Source organism: Schistocerca gregaria, chromosome 2 (assembly GCF_023897955.1).
Source record: "Schistocerca gregaria isolate iqSchGreg1 chromosome 2, iqSchGreg1.2, whole genome shotgun sequence".
In the NCBI taxonomy this organism is placed as follows: domain Eukaryota; kingdom Metazoa; phylum Arthropoda; class Insecta; order Orthoptera; family Acrididae; genus Schistocerca; species Schistocerca gregaria.
In genome coordinates this window covers 63,918,931-63,939,295 of record NC_064921.1, presented here as the reverse complement: position 1 = coordinate 63,939,295, position 20,365 = coordinate 63,918,931, and the positions used below count along the sequence as shown (strand labels likewise).

Sequence of the window (20,365 nt, the reverse complement as noted above, 5' to 3'; positions counted from 1 at the left end):
GTTTGTTCGCAAAGTAAATTCATTTATCCTCTGTTGTCCATTTCTCAGACTAAGGCTAAAGTGAAACTATATATAATACATCCCACAATCAAAACAACTGCTTGTCAGTTCTTACTAACATTATTTTCCTGTTTTGTGCAAAACTTTTAAAAAAATATTACTCTTGGAGGAGTAGAACATGTGACCTCTTTCTCTGCAGTCAGATGCACTGTCCATTGCACCTTATAATGCCTGCTGGCTATAGGATCTCTGTCAAGTGTCCTCTACAGACAAAATCAGCACTAAGTTTTTTCGAGAACAATTTTATTGTACTTCGGGTCATAGCTCATGACTGACTGTCGACAACCTGGTTATAATATACAGACCCGTCTGCCAAAGTTCTACATCTCCTTAGTTTTGAGCAAGTTGAATGGTGTTGCAGAAAGCAGGGGAAAAAAAATGTCCATCATTGCACATATCGCAGCTCCAAATGGATGGAGCATGAAAGTGTCAACTTTTGAAAGGCTTCCAGTATCGGCGCTCATAGAGTTCCTTTTATTGTTGCTCAAAAACTGTAATTGGGTTTTACATCACTAAATAGCAAAACTATTTGCAGAAAAAAGTACATAAAAACTTGTAACTCTGGCTAACAGTCTTATAACACATGTACAGCTTCATCTTACTCCTAGTCTGTGATATCACCAGAGCATCAGCCAATAACAGCATTTTCTTTATGTGACCAGATCTTGATATTTAATTATTTTCAAGCTTTAATTACATAAGAATAACAGATATTTTGTGAGAATATTGACCTTAAATGCTGTTTAAATATTATAATCAGTCAGAATAACAACAATCCAAACCATATTTTTACATAGGAAAATAGCCTATTGTGGATCTCCACTGTACTCATGAGTATCAGGAGGTGTGCCTCCTTAAGCATAATTCTGGGAAGGATATCAGCTGGACCTGATTTTGCAAATGACATTGCAATATTTTCAGAAAATCTGGTAGAACCAGTTACTTAAGTAATCTTCTGGAAAGAATAGCCAATAGAACTAGTTTCAAGATATCAGCTAAAAAAATGTAACTCATCACACATATAAAAATGCATCAAAATACATAGAAAAACAAATAGCTAAATACAAAAGTGCATCAAAATACATAGAAAAACAAATAGCTAAATACAAAAGTGCATCAAAATACATAATTTGATAGATTAAAAATCTACACACCAAGTGGTGGCAGTCTTTCCTTCTCATCCCATACGGTACATCTCCCCTGACCCGTGGTTCTGAGTGACTTTCCCAAAATCTACCCCTTTTTCTAGACCACTCGTCCTTTTCCTTCACCCTTCTTTCTTTGCCTTCAACCCTTCTGCTTGAAGAAGGAGCCACTGCTCTGAAAGCCTGCCAATCACAACAGTCTTTTATGTGTGTGTTCTGCTGCCACTTGGCAGGTAGATTTTTTATCTATCCAATTAAATCCAATGTAATCAATAATTGATTGTTTTCATTATTACATCAAAACACATAGAAACACAAATAGTTAAAATAGAGTTAGTCATTTAATAAAGTGCTTTCAGGTGTTCTGCTGTGTTGTTGTTTCCATTTTCTGCACAATAGTTCAATGACCACTACCATCTTCAGATGCTGCGAGCTTGGTTGTTACGTGTACTTGTTGCCTGGACTCCAACCAAACTGTGATCTATTGTTGGTGTCACACTATTGTTTATAGCTGAGTTCATTTCCCAACTTCCACTAAGTCCTTTGATGCCCTTTTGTTTTTCAGAGCACACACTGATACTCTATGAAACATATATTTTCTGAGTATCTTCCACTTCTGATGGATGTGATGGCAAGAAAAGTTTTAATAAATTGAGTGTCGAACCCCAAGTGTTGCTTAAATTCAAACTTCTGTCCCTCTTTATTAGATTTTCTGACATATTTATTTCAACAGCAACAACTGTTCCTGAAACTTATGCTTGCATCACGGTACTGGTCACATCACATTTCACTTCATGATTATGTATGAGGCAGTCTCAGGAAAAGCTGATTTGTTTAGCTGTATTACTTGTCTCTGCCATTGATGTTCCTTGCATCTCTCCTTGACTGTTCTGATATTCTGGCCCATATAAGACATGCCACATTCACATGGAATGTAACACATACTTGGCTTTCAGACACCTAGATCATCTTTAACATTACAAAAAATACTTTTTATATTAGCTTGGTAATGCACTGGATGACATGTTGCTACAAGAGTCTTACAATGTTTCTGGAAACTGGGCCAGCACATGTGAGCTAATATATTTTTGGCTTCTCTTCCTTGGTCTCAGTCTCAGCCTCTTTCTCTTCATTTTGACTGTTTCACCCATTCAGTTTTAGGATCCGAGTACCCATTCCTTCGGAACACTGTTCATAGGTGGTGTAATTCTTCAGTGAGGCTCTCCTTGGCTGAAAGTTTTCAAGTTTTGTGGACCAGAGTATTTAGTACTGGATTTATTTGTGATGTATGGTGATAGTTTGAGGTGTGGAGAGAGAGGACAGTGTGCATATATTTTCTGTGTACACTGTGACCCAGTGATCCATCCATTATTCTTTTGACTTAACATACTGAGAAAAGGTAGTTCCCTCATACAGGACACAATGTGAGAACTCCCTTATTTAAAAAGAAATCATAAAACAGAAAGTATTGGGAGGTATCAATTTAATTCTCATTTCCTTACTTGGGGGACATATTTAACATTTTATTTGATTAGTGTTTGTAAATGACATATTGAAACTGCTGCTCAATGCAATTGGAGTGTAAAAATCAGAAGTTTTGTTCCACTTTGTCCAGAATGTTAGTCTGGCAATAGCACCAGGATTAATGTTCTGCAGCTCACCCAGTGTTTATTGACGATTGGTATACACTGAGGATTTAAAGAGTCCCATGAAAGATACACACGTCTGATGAGCATGCTGGCAATTGAAGATCACCCCTCGAAGAGATGAGATGATCAGGGAAGTAGTCTTGCAAAAGAGTCATTGACAGTCATGGCGTGTGAGCCGTCATGCCATCTTGTTGGAACCAGACATCCCCCACATCCATGTCTTCAAATATGGGAAGGAAAAAACTCCTCAATCATCTCGATATAACTACTGAAGAGCCCAGGTGCAATTGCGGTATTTATGCCGAATCTCGCGCATGTAAAATGTACTGGCACCCTACAGCGCATGCGTCAGGTGTGGACATGCGCAGCATAGCTGAGTTGTACATGCTGCCCTCGGTGGTGAAAGTAAAAGATCGTCTAGTCATTGAGTATCGAATGACGCTGTCGATTCCACTGTGATTGTATAATTTTAATAACAGGATTCCAATTTTTATCCAGCTGGAAGCTGTTGTCATTATTTATAAGATTATCGGCAAGACATATATCAACTGATACTTTGATTACAGAATCCCAAAATCCGGAAACTGGAGTTAAAATTTTTGTTCCATTGTATTCCATTGGATGTACCAAAGAAATACCATGCTCTGCTACTGCTGATTTTGGTGGTTGCCGCAGACGTGTGTATCTTTCATGTTCAGTACATTGTTCATGGACTGTTCTTGTCGTCTGGCCAATATATGCAGAGCCACATTCACCACGCAGAATTAGAACACTTGGAGAAGGTTTTTAGAGAGAATGGCTACACTTCACACCAAATAAGGAAGGCCATGCACAACAAGAAGCAATGCACTGAGGTTGCTGATGATGACTACAAATCAACTGTGTTCCTTCCATACACCAGGAATGTGTTGTCGAAAATAGGCAGATTACTGAGGAAAAATAAAATTAATGTTACCTTCCATCCACCAGCAAAGAACCGGGCCTTGGTAGGATCTGTTAAAGCTGATTTACAACTGAAGAAAGCAGGCATCTACAAAATTCCCTGTGAAAATTCTTTCAGCTGGATAAAACTTGGAATCCTGTTATTAAAATTATACAAACATAGAGGAATTGATGGTGTCACTTGATACTCAATGACTAGATGATATTTTACTTTAACCACCGAGGGCAGCACGTACAACTCGGCTATGCCGCGCATGTCCACAACTGACGCATGCGCTGTAGGATGCCAGTACATTTTGCATGCGCGAGATTTGGCATAAATACTGCGACTGCACCTGGGCTCTTCAGTAGTTGTGTACTCACCTGATGATGGCCGAATGTGTCTGAGCCAAAATATTGTGGCAGAATGTTGACGGGATCCAGCTGCATACCCGGAAATTATTAGAAGAAGAAATACGCCAGGAAAATTTCAGAAGTCACATCAAATACCTATATGGGGAGGAGATGATTAAGGATATCCACAGACTGGATAAATTATGTGAGAAAAGAGCCACATTGCTGTGTTCACAAAATTTTTTACTGAAATGTTGAGACAATAACTTGATTCCAACTTTCGCCAGAATTTTTCATTTTATTAATAGTGTGGCAGCCAACAATATAAAATGCAAGTTGAGTCTGGCCTTAGTAAGAGAACAAATCCATTTTACATTTCATGAGTTAGATGCTGTTTCCAGGAATTTATATTATTTACATCTGAAGATTGCAGCTAGATGCTCTCCCCTCAGCTGGGACTGGATTGATGGCGTATCCTGGGCCAAGGCAGACTGGGCTCACAGGAACAGTACGAATTAGCAAAGTGCAAAGTTTATCCAACTCGTAACACGAAAGCTGCAAGAAGCTGTCTCTGGACAATATGTGGTGAACCACACGGAGAAATCTTTTGATGATGCAACGATGTCAGTGCTTGCGAAAGGTTTAAACTTTGCTCCTACACCTGCTCCACTGTCTTTAATGGATTTCATCAGTTCAATTGCAAAAGCCATTGGACGTCTCCCTGTGGATTCTGCAGATGAAATTCAACGTGAATCTTGCCAAACATTGTTGAAATGTGTGCCACAACAAAGTAACATCTCGCAAGCTCAAAGAGCTGCTCTCTGCAGCCTCAGAGAAAATACTAGCACAGTCATACCACCTGAGGATAAGGGTAACACCACTGTTCTTCAGACAAGAGAAGCCTACAACGAGAAGATATATAGTCAGCTAAATGATTCCATGTACCGCAGAATTGAAAAGGATCCAACACGATGAATATCAAGGAAAATTTCTACCCTTTTGAACGACTGCTCTTTACCTGAACAAGTTATCAGGAGATTGAGACCACACAATGCAGTACCACCAAGACTCTATGGTCTTCCCAAAATACACAAGGATGGTGCCAAACTATGATTAATAGTGAGTAATATTGGTGCTGTGACCTATTCTACTGCAAAATATCTGGCCTTACTACTAAAGCCGTATGTGGGTAAGTGTTGCTACCAAATACGTAATTCCGAGGATTTTGTCAGTCGCTTGAAGGAAGTTAAGCCATGTGGAGCCCTTTGTACTCTGTGGTAGCTAATCTTTTTATGGAAGATTTTGAGGAGAAAGCACTTGAGTCTGCTGTTTTAAAGCCTACGTTCTTCTGTCAGTATGTAGATGATACTTTTGTTGTATGGCCTCATGGCAGACAGGAACTGGAGAAATTCCTTCATCACTTAAACTCATTATATGAGAACATCAAATTCACAATGGAGATGGCACTTTACCATTTCTAGACATGCTAGTATGCCATAAAAATGATGGGTCATTAGGACATTCTGTGTACAGGAAACTGACTCACACAGATCTGTATCTCCAGGTATCAATCTGCCATCACCCAGTACAACCAGCCAGTGTTTTCAGTACCTTAATACATCGAGTGCATGTAATATTGGATGATGAAAACCTCCACGCAGAATTAGAACACTACAAATCAACTGCATTCCTTCCATACGCCGAGAATGTGTCATCGAAAACAGGCAGATTACTGAGGAAAAATAAAATCAAAGTTATCATCCATCGACCAGCAAAGATCCAGGCCCACATGATTTACAACTGAATAAAGTAGGCGTCTACTCTCCATATATTGGCCAGCCAACAAGAACTGTCCATGAATGATGTACAGAACAGGATACACCCCCATCTGCGGCAACCATCAAAATCAGCAGTAGCAGAGCACTGTACTTTTTTAGGACATTCAATGGAATACAACGGAACAAAAGTTTTAGTTCCGGTTTCTGGATTTTGGAATTCTGTAATCAAAGAATCAGTAGAAATATGTCTTGGCGATAATCTTATAAATCATGACAACAGCTTTCAGCTGGATAAAAACTGGAATACTGTTATTAAAATTATACAATCACAGTAGAATTGACAGCGTCACTCGATACTCAGTGACTAGATGATCTTTTACTTTCACCACCGAGGGTGGTATGTACAACTCGGCTATGCTGCGCATGTCGACACCTGACACATGCACTGTAGGATGCCAGTACATTTCACATGCATGAGATTCGGCATAAATACCACGATTATACCTGGGCTCTTCAGTAGTTATGTATTCACCCGATGATGGCGGGACGTCTCTGGGCTGAAATATCATGATAGAATGTCGACGAAATCTGGCTGCATACCCAGAAATTATAAGAAAAAGTTGTGGAATGTTTTCAAAGAGATAGTATCGACAGCAGTTGAGAGATATATACCACATAAATTAATAAGTGATGGTACTGATCCCCCATGCTACACAAAAGGGTCAGATCGTTGTTGCAACAGCAATGAAAAAAAGCATGCCAAAGTTAAAAGGACTCATAATTTCCACAATGAAATTCTGTCTTGAAATCTGGCAGAAACCCCAAAGAGATTCTGGTCATACATAAAGCACACCAGTGGCAAGACCAAATCAATACCATCACTGCGCGATAACAACGGTGAAGTCACTGATGACAGTGCCACTAAAGCAGAGTTATTAAACATGGGTTTCCAAAACTCCTTCACCAAAGAAGAAGAAGTAAATATTCCTGAATTCCAATTGAGAACAACTGCCAAGATGAGAAACATAGAAGTAGATATCGTCGGAGTAATGCAGCAGCTTAAATCACTTAATAAAGGCAAGGTTCCTGGTCCAGGTTGTATACTAGTCAGGTTCCTCTCAGAGTATGCTGATAAAATAGCTCCATATTTAGAAATTATATACAAACATTCGCTCACAGAATGATCCGTAGCTAAAGACTGGAAAATTGCTCAAGTCGCACCAATACCCAAAAAGGGAAGTAGGAGTAATCCGCTGAATTACAGGCCTACATCACTAACATCGATTTGCAGTAGGGTATAGGAACATATACTGTATACAAACATTATGAAGTACCTCAAAGAAATCCATTTATTGACACACAGTCAGCACGGTTCCAGGAAATATTGTTCTTGTGAAACAACTAGCTCTTTATACTCATGAAGTAATAAGTGCTGTCGACAGGGGCTGTCAAATTGATTCCATATTTTTAGATTTCCAGAAGGCTTTTGACAGCATTCTTCACAAGCATCGTCTACCCAAACTGCATGCCTATGGAGTATCGCCTCAGTTGTGCGACTGGATTCGTGATTTACTGTCAGAAGGGTCACAGTTTGTAGTAATAGACGGAAAGTCATCGAGTGAAACAGAAGTAATATCTGACGTTCCCCAAGGAAGTGTTATAGGCCCTCTATTGTTCCTGATCTATATTAATGACATAGGAGACAATATGAATAGCTGTCTTAGATTGTTTGCAGATGATGCTGTCATTTACCATCTTATGAAGTCATCAGATGATCAAAACGACTTGTAAAATGATTTAGATAAGATATCTGTATGGTGTGAAAAGTGGCAATTGACCCTGAATAAGGAAAAATGTGAAGTTATTCACATGAGTACTAAAAGAAATCAGCTAAATTTTGATTGTCACACAAATCTGAAGGCTGTAAATTCAACTAAATACTTAGGGATTAAAATTACAAATAACATAAATTGGAACGATCACATAGACAATATTGTGGGTAGAGCAAACCAAAGACTGCGATTCATTGGCAGAACACTTAGAAGGTGCAACAGCCCTTCTAGAGAGACTGCTTACACCATGCTTGTCCACCCTATTCTGGAGTACTGCTGTGCGGTGTGGGATCCTCATCAGATGGGACTGACGGATGACATAAAAAAAGTACAAAGAAGGGCAGCTTGTTTTGTATTATCGCAAAATAGGGGAGATAGTGTCACAGACATGATACATGAATTGGAGTGGCAATCATTAAAACAAAGGCGTTTTTTGTTGCAACAGGGTCTTCTCATAAATAATTTCTAATAAATGAGAATATGCCAACAAAACACACATTCCGGTAGTTTTGGAAAAGAAGCCTTCAGAAGTATGGATTATAGAAATAAGAAAAGAATGAGAAAGAAACATCAAAGAATCAAAATTAACAGAAAGATACTTTTTTTAAGAATAAAATATTTAATTTAGAAGGATTTTGAGGTAAAAATAAAAAAATTGTAAACAACATAGACAGAAGAAAGGAAAAGACAGAATCAGGAGATGGTGGAGTATTAGTGGAAAGACAGAAAACAAAAAGCAAAGAACTGGAACTGAAACTGTTATATGATCCTAGTTGGTCAGTATGAGGATTCAAAAATAAAACTATAAAGTGCAAAAGTAAATGTGTGAAGAGTATACAAACATTTAAAAATAACAGGTGCAAGAGTCTGTCTGCAGGAAACAGCATGAGGGAGACAAAAAGCCTAAGATTAACTTTCTCTTGGACAAATTACATCTCAAGATAAAATCAATCTCAGAATGGTGATTAAGTTTGGTATTGCATCTACTTCTCTTATGAATCTCTAGAAATTATTTGTATTAATTGTTCAGAATTGTAAAGTTAGCTCATAACACAGTCATACTAAGGCCCCAAACTCAAGCACTTCAAACGTTGCACCAGCTGTAGCTAAATAGGACTTCAACTTGTTATACTTCATCATCTTAGATCTTCAACCATAAGACTGATTAGCAGCAGCTTGCCGTACATTTCTGTCCTTGGCCTTCCTCTTGAGAGCTGATTAGGTGGAGCAGCTGGCGTCCTGCATGATCTGGTTGATATATTCTAGTCTCAGTCTGCCTCTGGTATTTTCTGTTCTGTCCCTTCAATGACACTTTTTGATGATACTTTCATGTCTCAGCAGATGGTCAACCCATATTTCCATTCTGGTTTGATAAGCTTCTGGGGACAAGGCTTCTCTTCCTCCACTCTGTGAATCACATTTTCATTTGATATCTTGTCTGCCCAGGAAACCATGAGGGTTCTGCAATAGCACCACATCTTGAAGGCTATTATTTTGTGTTTTTCTGCTTCCCCGGGATGTTTACATGTACTGCTGTGTGTGAAAAGGTTTTTCCTCTTGTTAAAAGCATCTTTTGCCCGGTGTATTCAGCTTTAACATTTTTGCTTGATTTTCTCTCTGACACAATTTTTCTCCCTACTTAGCAAGGGATTCAAGGCTCTCCAGTCATTCATTTTTAAGTGATAATTGAGTAATCATATCTTGCCTGCTCATCTCTAAGATTTTTGTTTTACTTTTATTAATTTTTGTATTATAGGAAGAACTTATAGTGGTTTCCATCTGGGTCAGCATTACTTCTAATTGTTCTGCATTTTCACTTAACTCTGCTATTCATCAGCAAATCTCAGCATGTCTATTTTCTTAGAATGAATTTTAATTGCTCCTATAGCTCCTAATTTCTCCCTGACTCTGTCTATTGCTCTCTGAAGGTACCCATTGAACAAGACAATAGAGAGCGAGTAGTCCTTATTAAGCAAGGGATCTGTGTCTTAATCTTAAAAGACCCATATTATGTAAATTCAAACATATAAAATTCATCTTCCAGTATTACAGATTTTAAGGACCACACGCTATGTGAAATGCTATGTGTAAAATTCCTTGGGGACAAACTGGACTTGTTAAACTGGTTGAACATTTAGATAAATTGTGAAGCTCAGTTCAGCATTTTTTCTGTTAGGTGTGTCTCTCATTGTGTTGATTTGGAGACATGGTTGCTAATGTAGTTTGCATAATTTCTCTTCCTGTTGTCTTACAAAATATAAATAAATAAATAAATAAATACTGGGCACTACAGCTAAAGTAAAGAAAGTATTAATTCAGAAAATGCAAGGAGAAGGGATAACATATACAAGATGTGTTCCAAAAGGATCAAATCTTCTTATTTCCTGTGTAAACCAATAAAGCACAGGAAGCTTTCTTCGATACAGGCATGGTAGGACCTTCATATGTGGTCACAAAATTTGTTCCTGTCAATCGAAAGTGTCAGTCACTGGTGGTTGGCCTATGAGTAAAGACGCTTAGTGAGTACTCACCAGATTCCCATTAGCTGTAAAATGCCAGAAATTACTCAGCCATGCTATTGCATCAAACTTTTGCAAAAGCTTAGCAATACCAAACTTTTCACAATATTCAGCAGATTTTTGGGACTAATTCCATTAAAAACTCACAGGTAAAGGAGTCATACAACAAAGATGGCTGTTTATGAGTGGACAGCAGACTGCATTCAGGCATTTCCTCAACAAGCCAATATGACAGTGACTTTTAGCAAGGGCATACTGGTTATGGTAGACCATCATATCACAGTACAAGAAATTGTGAATGAAATAGGAGTAATAATTGGGTCAGTACATTCAATTTTGACTGAAAATTCCTGTATGAGAGTGCCAGTGAAATTTGTACCAAAACTGCTGGTAGTGGAGCAGAAGTAGTGCCACCTGAAAACTGCACAGGACGCACTTGGATAGAATAGACAGTAACCTCAATTTTCTAAATATGTGATCGCAGGTAATGAGACGTGGGTTTATGGGTATTCCTATAAACGAAGATACTGTTGTCACAGTGGAAACAACTGACACTCCCAAGACGAAAATTGCACTGAAAGTTCTGATCATGTCAAGGTCACATTGAATGTTTTATTCAACTATCAAAGGTTGGTCCATGATGAGTACGCACCATGAAGTCAAACCATCACAAAGGAATAGTATCAGGAGGTTCTTCATCACCTTCATTTTGCTGTGTGGTACAACCAACCAGCTGATTCTGACTTTCCTCACCAAACACGACATTCCTGTGGTTAGTAAGGTTCCCTACTGACTTTTGGGTATTTCTCAAGTTGAAAATATCTTTAAAAAGAACGCAATTTGATTTAATAGAATACGCCGTCTGGAATGTAGTAGCCTGGCTGATTATGATTCCAAAAGCCATGTTCCAGAAAATTTACAGCATGCATGGGAGCACTAGGAGATGTGTGTGCATTACCAGGGTGATTAAAGAAGATTATTAGTGCTCTGTACCTCCAAATCAGATAAATGGAAAACTCCAGATCTTGCAGATACTTCTAAGATAAATAAATAAATAAATTATACATTCAATTTCTGGAAAATTTACTTGTTAATGATATCTGTTGCAAGTAATAAATACACTTGTTGAACCATAATTTACAAAACATAAAAAATATTAATCGTCAAGAAGAGTTTGACTGGTGTGACATTTCTGCTACTGAGATGCGTGTATGAATATTTAAAACTGTCTCTCTCTTCACACAGTCCAGTCCTGAGTTATGAAACTCTTTGGCTCATATGAAACAAGTTGTGACATTTAAATTCCCAGGAAATGCACAACAGGTTATTAAACTAAATAGTTCTATTATATGCACTGTATCTGCATTTGATTGCATTTTAAAATGTAGAATTCAACTTTATCTCAGAGATTGTATCTCTTTCAATGCCTACATATATCTTTCTGTTCTCATAATTTTCCACATCAAATAAATTTTTTCTGCATATTAAACTTCAAGTCAATAATCACATTGTAATTCTTTCACTTTTACATCTAAAAATACTAATAAGAATGAATAGACTAAACTTGGTGAAATATCACACCCACCGTACCTTGTATTTCCCCATCTGTCTTTTAAATATTCCAGTTCAGTGCAAGATTCAGTACAATAAAAAACTTGGCCTGGCACATCCTAGAACTATGTCAGTTCTTGAAATATACAACACAATGACTGATGGATTTTTATATTTCATTTGATATTTTAATGGTGCACCGTGGCACCCAAAGTACTGTCACACTGCTGCCAGAGTATAAGCAGTCCTGGCCATGTATTCCATTCCTCAGTGTTTCCAGATACTGAGTGGTACTGTAATAGTTATTTTTATGAAACATTTTTCATAGCACAGGGTTAATCCCCTACTTGTGAGTTCATGTGGTTGCTCATCTATGTTTTTTTGATATGTTCTCTCATCTTTATTTCTGACATTGGCGAACTGTTACACTCTTGGTGTAGGGTTCTGGTTCAAATCTTGTCAGCTTCCATTGGACATCAAGGAATAAATTGCAACTCCTTATGAATTCAAAATAAAAGAAACTTCACACATTATAAGCCATCTCATCTACATTTTATGTATTTATCTCTGATCCAGTACTTGCAACTCTGGAAGTTAGGTGCATCATAAACAGCTATGCCAAATGAAAACAGACCTATGCTCATGTGACACATATAGGGCTATAGTTTTATGATAAATATTTTTTTTCATCTTGTAGTTACTGGTCTTTCAATAATAGACAAACAGTAGCTTGTCAGTATAACTGAGAAGTGGAAGCCTTTTTTGTGAGTTACATTTCATTTTCATGTACTACAGACACATAAATTGGTGAAGGAGTTTAATCAGAAGTTCAGTAACATAAAATTGGACATAATAGGTCTATCACTAACAGAACAAAAGTGGGTAGACCACAAAAAATTCAATTCAGGCAGTTGGGTTTATAGCAGAGAGACACAGATGGGGTGAAATTCAAGCGTAGACTTTATTTTAAGCAAGTAAATTATAAATAATGTTACAGACATTCAAGAAAACTGTCCTTAATAAGTCATTTCATACCATAAAGCAATTTTTAGTAGAAATAAGTACTCAGTTGTAAACCAATAATGGTGATCATAATGTAATACAAATATATGTTCATTTGATGAGTGTGTGAGCAATTTCCATAAGACACTTTCCACATCATAAGCTGGGTAATGGATATAGCCTATGAGGATAGTAATTACCCAGTTAACTTGTGGCATCAGCAAAGATTACAATTATTGAAAAATCTGTAAAATTCTTTAGATAGTTAATTATTTGAGTTAAGAATGGGAATAGACTCAACGCATATAGATCCAAGTAGAATTTTTTGGTTGAGAACACTGATGCTTTTTCATGTGGCACTTAATACTGATATGAGGTCATTTCTCATTTAGTATGCACATACTTGCTAGTATGGTAGACAACAGCAATACAAAATTGATTTAATCTAATTTATCATTCAAAGGTGGAGCAATTTCAACTTTATTTTTGTACAGAGGTATGAAATGCAATGTGTTTCTTTGTAAAGACTATCACATTCTAGTGCGATATAAACTCTGAAACAAATGGAAAGTTACATAATAAATTCCAATGCAGTTTTTATCAATCTTACAGCTTTATTGTTGTCTATATAGGTCTTTTTGTCCCAGGCCTAGATTAATATTAAGTTTGCAATCCACTTCATTTATATACAATGATGGGTGTAACCTCATTTCTCCTTAGAACACATATAATATTATGCAATTGCAGGTGTTCATAAGCTTTCAATATTATTGCTCAAATGATATATCTAAACAAAGTTTTCAATATTTTTCAGATTGGCCGCTATTACATGTGTGTTAGTAAGAGCTGGACTTGCTCTTGAAGCTAAATCCATGAAGCAGTATCAGTGGTTGATCATGAGACTTGCTTTCTTGCCTATGTTTGCTGAAATGTTGGCAGTTACAATTGCAACATATCTACTTCTGGGATTTTCCTGGCTCTGGAGCGCCATTCTTGGGTATCGTCTCTCTTTACAGAATCATTCACAATTGTTTATGGGTATAACATATATGGCATTTGTTTGTCCTTCTGAGTTATTGTACTGATTTCAGTGGGTACGCAAAATGGAAACTAATATTTCCTTTTGTGATTAAGGAAATGAGGTATTAATTATGAGACCTTCAGGAGACACAATATTTAGTACTGCCAGCAGACACATATAAAAGTAAAAGACAAGACACTATCCTTGCTTTGTCTTTGTTTACCTTTGTCCTCACTACAGGTGTGTGTCTCTCATCATGAGGTCTGAGTGGCCTGCCCTGGTTTCCCCAACCTATAGTTCTGAAAACTAGGATAATGTTATGTACTTTTACATGTGTCTGAAGCAGTACTAAATATTTTCTCTCCTGAATGTAAGTATTAGCTAGACATTCTGCCTAATAGTATAATAGCTATTTATATTCTGTTTTCCTTTTGAAACAAAGAGAAGGTTTTTATGCTATTAGAATATCTGCAGTATGTAATCATCAGTGAAATTATTTAATTATTGTAGTGCTTCACTAGAGAGATTAAAATGGAAGAGCATACAGCCAGAATTCCTTCTTAAGCAATTAACCAGCCATTATGGTCAGTTCTAGGATGGCCTATAATTTAGCGTGGTATCCAAACAGCTACCAGTACTTAGCTTTTCCACATACACAAAATATTATCAGAGCTGAAAATCTTGATAAATGTCATACAAAATTAAAATTTTGCAATCTTACCTACACTCAACTGGATGATGGTAGTTTATAAATTTCATATTTGTTTGGAGAAAAATACGCTAAATGTTATTTGAATATTCAGATCCATTTACAGTTTTTGTTCCTTGGCACATTGTTTAGTTAATATTACAGAATATATAAATGTAACATGTATATGTGCAATAAAAAAGCAAAGAAACATGCTTTCTTGATCCATGGTAATGAAGTCTAAAAATTTATGGGACTAGGCACTTTAAAACAGACAGCAATAGAAATACAGCAAACAAAATAACAGGTTTTCCTTAGAAACATTTTCTCTTATTTCTCAAAAATTATTTGAAGGCAGTACATTTGGCTTATTGGTCAGTATGGCAAGTTAGATGTAGAAATGATATTAGCCAGAAATTTGGCCAATGACAGTTTAAACAAAAGTAAAGAAGGCTTTTGCAAAGGAAAAAATATGATCCATTTGGAAAATGTACCTACATTTGCAGTGAACAGACTGGCATCCAAGGTTGGTTAATACAGGATGGCACACAAAATGTGTTACCAATTATTTCTTTCACAATTTACGACGCACATTAGATATCCAGCTGGGATCTCTACAGCAATACCAGCAGAGCTTGGAAAAACAAATGAGTTAGAAAATGGCGTGTAATTCACGATACTGCCACTAAGAGACTAGTAAGTAGCAATGGCTGACAATGGAAGACTGACGACACAGCAATGATCGGCAATTGTGTTACTTTTTCATGAAACTAAAAGCCTTGTTGTGACTCAGAGGCATTTTCGACAACAGTTTAACACACAATGGGTCCCTTGCAAGAAGGCCATCCACAAGTTGTACAATAAATTTGTACAGGAAGGATCAGTATTGGAAGCAAAGCGACCTTGGCCTAAGCCTGTTTGTTCGCCAGAGAATATTGAAGCAGTATGAGTTGCTGTACAGAGAATTCCCGGGAAATTGGGTAGAAAGGCAGTAGTGCAACTGGGAATATCCAGACACTCCATTCAACGCATTCTTAAAAGTGACCTCCATACGTACCCATACAAGATGACATGTGCACAGAAGCTCACTGAAGAACACAAGCAGCAGAGACTACTGTTTGCTCAGTGGGCGGAGGATAGGGAAGGAACTCTCAACAAAGTTTGGTTTTCAGACTAGGTGCATTTTCATTTAGACGGCGTGGTTAACAAACAAAATGTCCGCTTTTGGGCCACTGAAAACCCACAAGTGCTTCATGAATGACAACATTATGCTTCGAGGATTACAGCATGGGCAGCAATTTCCAGTCATGGGCTTATTGGACCCTTTTCTTTGAAGAAAATGTGAACAGAAAGTGTTATTTGAGGATGCTTCACAATAGCTTCATTCCACAGCTTCTTGCTACTGCCTTGCCATTCAACACGCAGTGGTTCATGCAAGATGGAGCAAGGCCAAATACTGCAAACACTGTGTTGGAGTTCTTACATGAGCATTTCAACATGTGGATCATTTCACTCAGGTTTCCAGGTCACTTCAATGACGGACAAAATTGGCCCCCCAATAGTCCATACCTCAATCCATGTGACTTTTTTCTTTGGGGGTACCTAAAGGAAAAAAATTTCGCGAAATGTCCACATGATTTAATGGAACTCAGAAGACTTATTCTTCAAGCTTGCAGTGAAATTATGGAAGACATGTGCCCTAGGGTAATCTCTAACTTCAGTGTTCGTTTGAAGGAAGCTAGGAAACAAAATGGTGGACATATTGAGCATGTGCTGAGTTAGAACAAATCTCCATGGACAGCTCTTCATTGTAGTACATATTCCTTTCAGATTGTATTGACAATAAAGTTTATATTCAAAAACAAAATGGGAACACATTTTGTGCGTCATCCTGTATATGTGCAGTCAATGTAAAATTGACTACACCTGGCATTATGACAATCTGCTGTGTGATCCACAGACAGCAGCTGGTTTGAAAATGTACATGAATAGCAATAAACAAATATATGTCCATGACAGATCACTATGTGTATAACCAATCTGAAATGCTTTACATCTGACGTTATGACAGTTTACTGTAAAATCCACAAATGTCATGTTGTTTGAAAGATTGTAGGAATCTCTGTAATTTGTTATTAATGCTGTTAACAATGCAGAACTGTGTTTTTTTAATGATCATATTTTCTACAAGTTCTGTAAAGAACATGATGAAGGTTTAAAATGACTTCCTCTCCAATCTGGGGTAAGAGGGCAATTGAGAGGAATGTTTCTAAGACATCTCTTCTACCTTTTTGATACAATAGTCACATTTGCGATGTAATCAACCTACAGTTACTATCTCACAGATATATTTAACAGCCTCTACAAAGCCCACACAAAACTACAAGGGTATAAAATAAATTGTATAAAATCTGATTCACTTTCAAAGCTTCAAGAGAGAGCACATGAGACGGACCTACGAATGTAAATGAGTTTAGAGACATAGACAGTACCTGCTCACAACCCAGATATACCAGGAAGAATTATGAAATAGATTTGTTGACATATGGTCCCTTGAAACACCAATATGCATACTCAGTTTGTTTTTTATAGCTGCAGAATTTTCTCACCACAGATTGCAAGCTCAATTGATTGCCTTGTGAAACAATACTGCAGTCCAAGTACTTTCCCAGCAGAGTCATTATAAATGTTTCTTGTTGGTAGTGTAGACCTCCTGGCCTATTCTGATGCAAGAAACAATATGGCGGCTTGTGTTGATAAACAGTGTGTTCATGTATAAAAAAAGTGAAAATTATACCAATTGTAGCGATGAAATTAGAAAGTTAAATGATCATGTAAGTAGTCTGCAACTAACCATTAATAGTCTTATGAGTGAACTAAAAATACTTACATCCGAAAAGTGTGTACCGACAGCAAACTTGCCTCACAATAACCTTGAAATTCCAGACAAAGTGTAAAACAAAGTGCCACATTCTCAATGAAGCTTATTATGTGAACCTAATATCATGTTCACAAGCTCATTCAGTGTGCAATCAACTGTGGAAGATAAGAAACATCATGCATGTGGTAAAACTCATTTTCTAGCTGAATGTGAAACTACAAATACACGGAGTGATAAATCCTAAAGAATGCCTAAAAACTCAATTACTGTTATGAAAGAAAATGAGTCTGAAAGGCTTGGACACTTGAGTGACTTAAATATCAAGTGTTTGCCCAGTGTTGATACTAAATGTTTTGGCTTTAATGCTGGCGGTCGTGGATTTGCTCATCGTCTGATTGATCAGTTCAGTGTACAAACAATCGCTTACTTAAAGCCTGGTGCTTCTATGTCAGAAGTTTGCATGCTTGTACAATCCACAGACATTGCTGACTTTTCCTCTGAAGACTTTATTGTGCTATTTGGTGGGTCAAATGGCGTGTACAAAAATAAAACCCACAAAGCAAAACAAGAACTAAAAAGGTGCTTAGGGCAGCTGACACAAACAAATGTTATAATGCTGAACATCCCACATTGGCATGATTTAATGTTTTGCCATTGCCAATCAACAAATTTCATTACTTTGCAAACATTTCAGAAATGTAGAACTCATAAATGTTAACAATATTACGTGAAGATTCCACACATTTCATGGATTGCACGTTAACAACATGGGGAAAAAACTGCTTGTCAGAAAAATTAAAGAAATCATCAGCAAGAGGCATTAAACACTCAAAAGCAAAATCATCCTCGTTTGGCCCCCAATACTTGAAGGAAACAACGCCACCGAGGCCTCACTCACCAACATCAAGAAAAACAAAAGAAGAAACAATGTGCCTCCAATATTCAGTCAAGCAACAACAATGAATGCAGTAACAGCTCGACCAATTGCAGACCCAGCTCTAATACCAAGAGTAAAATCATCAATAGTAGCATCAGCAACAGAATCAACAATTGGAGCAGCTGAACAACTAACAGGAGAGCTAGATGCAGATACTTGGAATGTTTTACATTTTAAAAGCATGTTAATATGAAAAGAACATAAGCAGAATATCTAATAATGTGTGAAATAAACTTCACAACACTTTAAAAATTTTATTTAGTCACTTTTTGGAAAGAAAAGAAGAAGAAACCAACTTTGTTTTGTCTCATTTATTGTGCTCCAGCCAGCACGATATCAAAATTCCCACTCGGTGCAATCGAATAGTGCATGGCATTGAAAATTTTATATTAAACTTTTTAATTAAGCTTTTTTCTTTGAGGAAAGGCTGTGTTTATTTTATGTTGGAACAAAAGGTGCATTTGCATGTAGAATAACCGCAGTTTTCACACACATGACAACACAACACACCAACTGCCAACAAGACTACTTTGTAGTCTGTCTTCTCTGCCCACTGTTAAAATGTCATAAGATGGTTCAAATGGTTCTAAGCGCTATGGGACTTAACATAGGAGGTCATCAGTCCCCTAGACTTAGAGCTACTTAAACCTAACTAACCTAAGGACATCACACACACCCATGCCTGAGGCAGGATTCGAGCCTGCAGTGTTCCAGACTGAAGTGCCTAGAACCACTCGGCCACAACGGCCAGCTGTACTTGAAAAAAAAAAAAATAAATAAATAAATAAAAATAAAAAAAACCTAATGTGGAAGGATATAAACATATTTTATAAGATTGTGTAGTGTGTACAGTAGATGAGAAGTTCGGGATGCTGATTGTTTGGTATCAACATTATAATTATTCATTGTATTATCTGCGGAATTTGCTCCAATAGGAATGAATTGTCGGTCCTCTTACGATCCTACTCCTGAGTTGTCTTCTGTCTTCAGGAAACAAAGCTACATCCCAATGATCGCTTCGTCTTCCCTCATTTCCGATCGATCCTGTTTGATTTCCCCTTTGTTGATAGCACTCTGCCACATGGGGGACCTGTGATTCTTTCCCATGATACTGTCCATTATCACACAATCAGCTTATACAGTTCCTTCCAAGCTGCCACTGTATGTCTTTTCCTTTCTGGATACACCTTCTCCCTTTGTACCACATACATTCCATCATCCACACCAATGGAAACAGCTGATCTCCTTCATTTCCTTGGTCAGCTCCCACACCCTATTTGCTGGTTCAGTACCTACCACTAGGTTTGGTAACCTCCACATCCTTGTCTGTGAAGCTCCCTTTTGATTGATCTCTTCCATCAATAAAATCTTGTTTGCCTCAACACTAGGGAACCTACATTTTTGTACGCCTTTACATCAAATTCTCTCATTTGGATCTTTCGGTAGATACTGTTCAGCTAGCTCGGCACTTTGATTGGTTTGCTCTTTCTGATACACACTCAAGTGACCATTTTCCACATGTCCTTCAATTACAGCCACAACCTGTGACCATAGCAGCAGCGCGGTTCCAGACTGAAGTGCCTAGAACTGCTCAGCTCCAGTGGCCAGCTGATATAAGAGTATGTGGGTAAGAGCAGATCCAGCACACCTCACTGCAAGAAATTGCAAAAATTATTTACTTTTTAAATTAGAAAGACAATGTCAAGAATATTCAGAACATATCTGTGTCCCAGCTAAAATTCCAGTGACACGGGAAACAGAAGCAAAAAAAATAACTGTCCTGTTCACTGACAACAGAGAAACAGGCGACAATGAAATTAAATTATTCTGCATTGTCGTTCCTTCGTAGCACAGTTACTTTGAGTAATCCACATTGGTTGGTTCATCAGTCCATGTTTAAAGGAAAAACTGTTGTGCTCGTGTGCTGTGTTTAAAGTAAGAAGCTTTATGCTCCTGTACGGAGTAGTACGATTGGAACTGGATACAGTCTTTCTTACTTTGCTTTTACAATTTTTTTCTTTTGTTTT

At 37.4% G+C, this 20,365-nt stretch overlaps 1 protein-coding gene across 1 annotated transcript in view; it reads left to right on the top strand.

Annotated features, from left to right (window-relative positions):
* Positions 1-20,365, top strand: part of LOC126336329 (sodium/hydrogen exchanger 9B2-like) — a 336,730-nt gene that overhangs the window by 85,507 nt on the left and 230,858 nt on the right. The window contains exon 4 of the mRNA XM_049999893.1: positions 13,626-13,808. Within this exon, the coding sequence (XP_049855850.1) occupies positions 13,626-13,808 (183 nt within the window). The remainder of the gene's footprint in view (positions 1-13,625; positions 13,809-20,365) is intronic.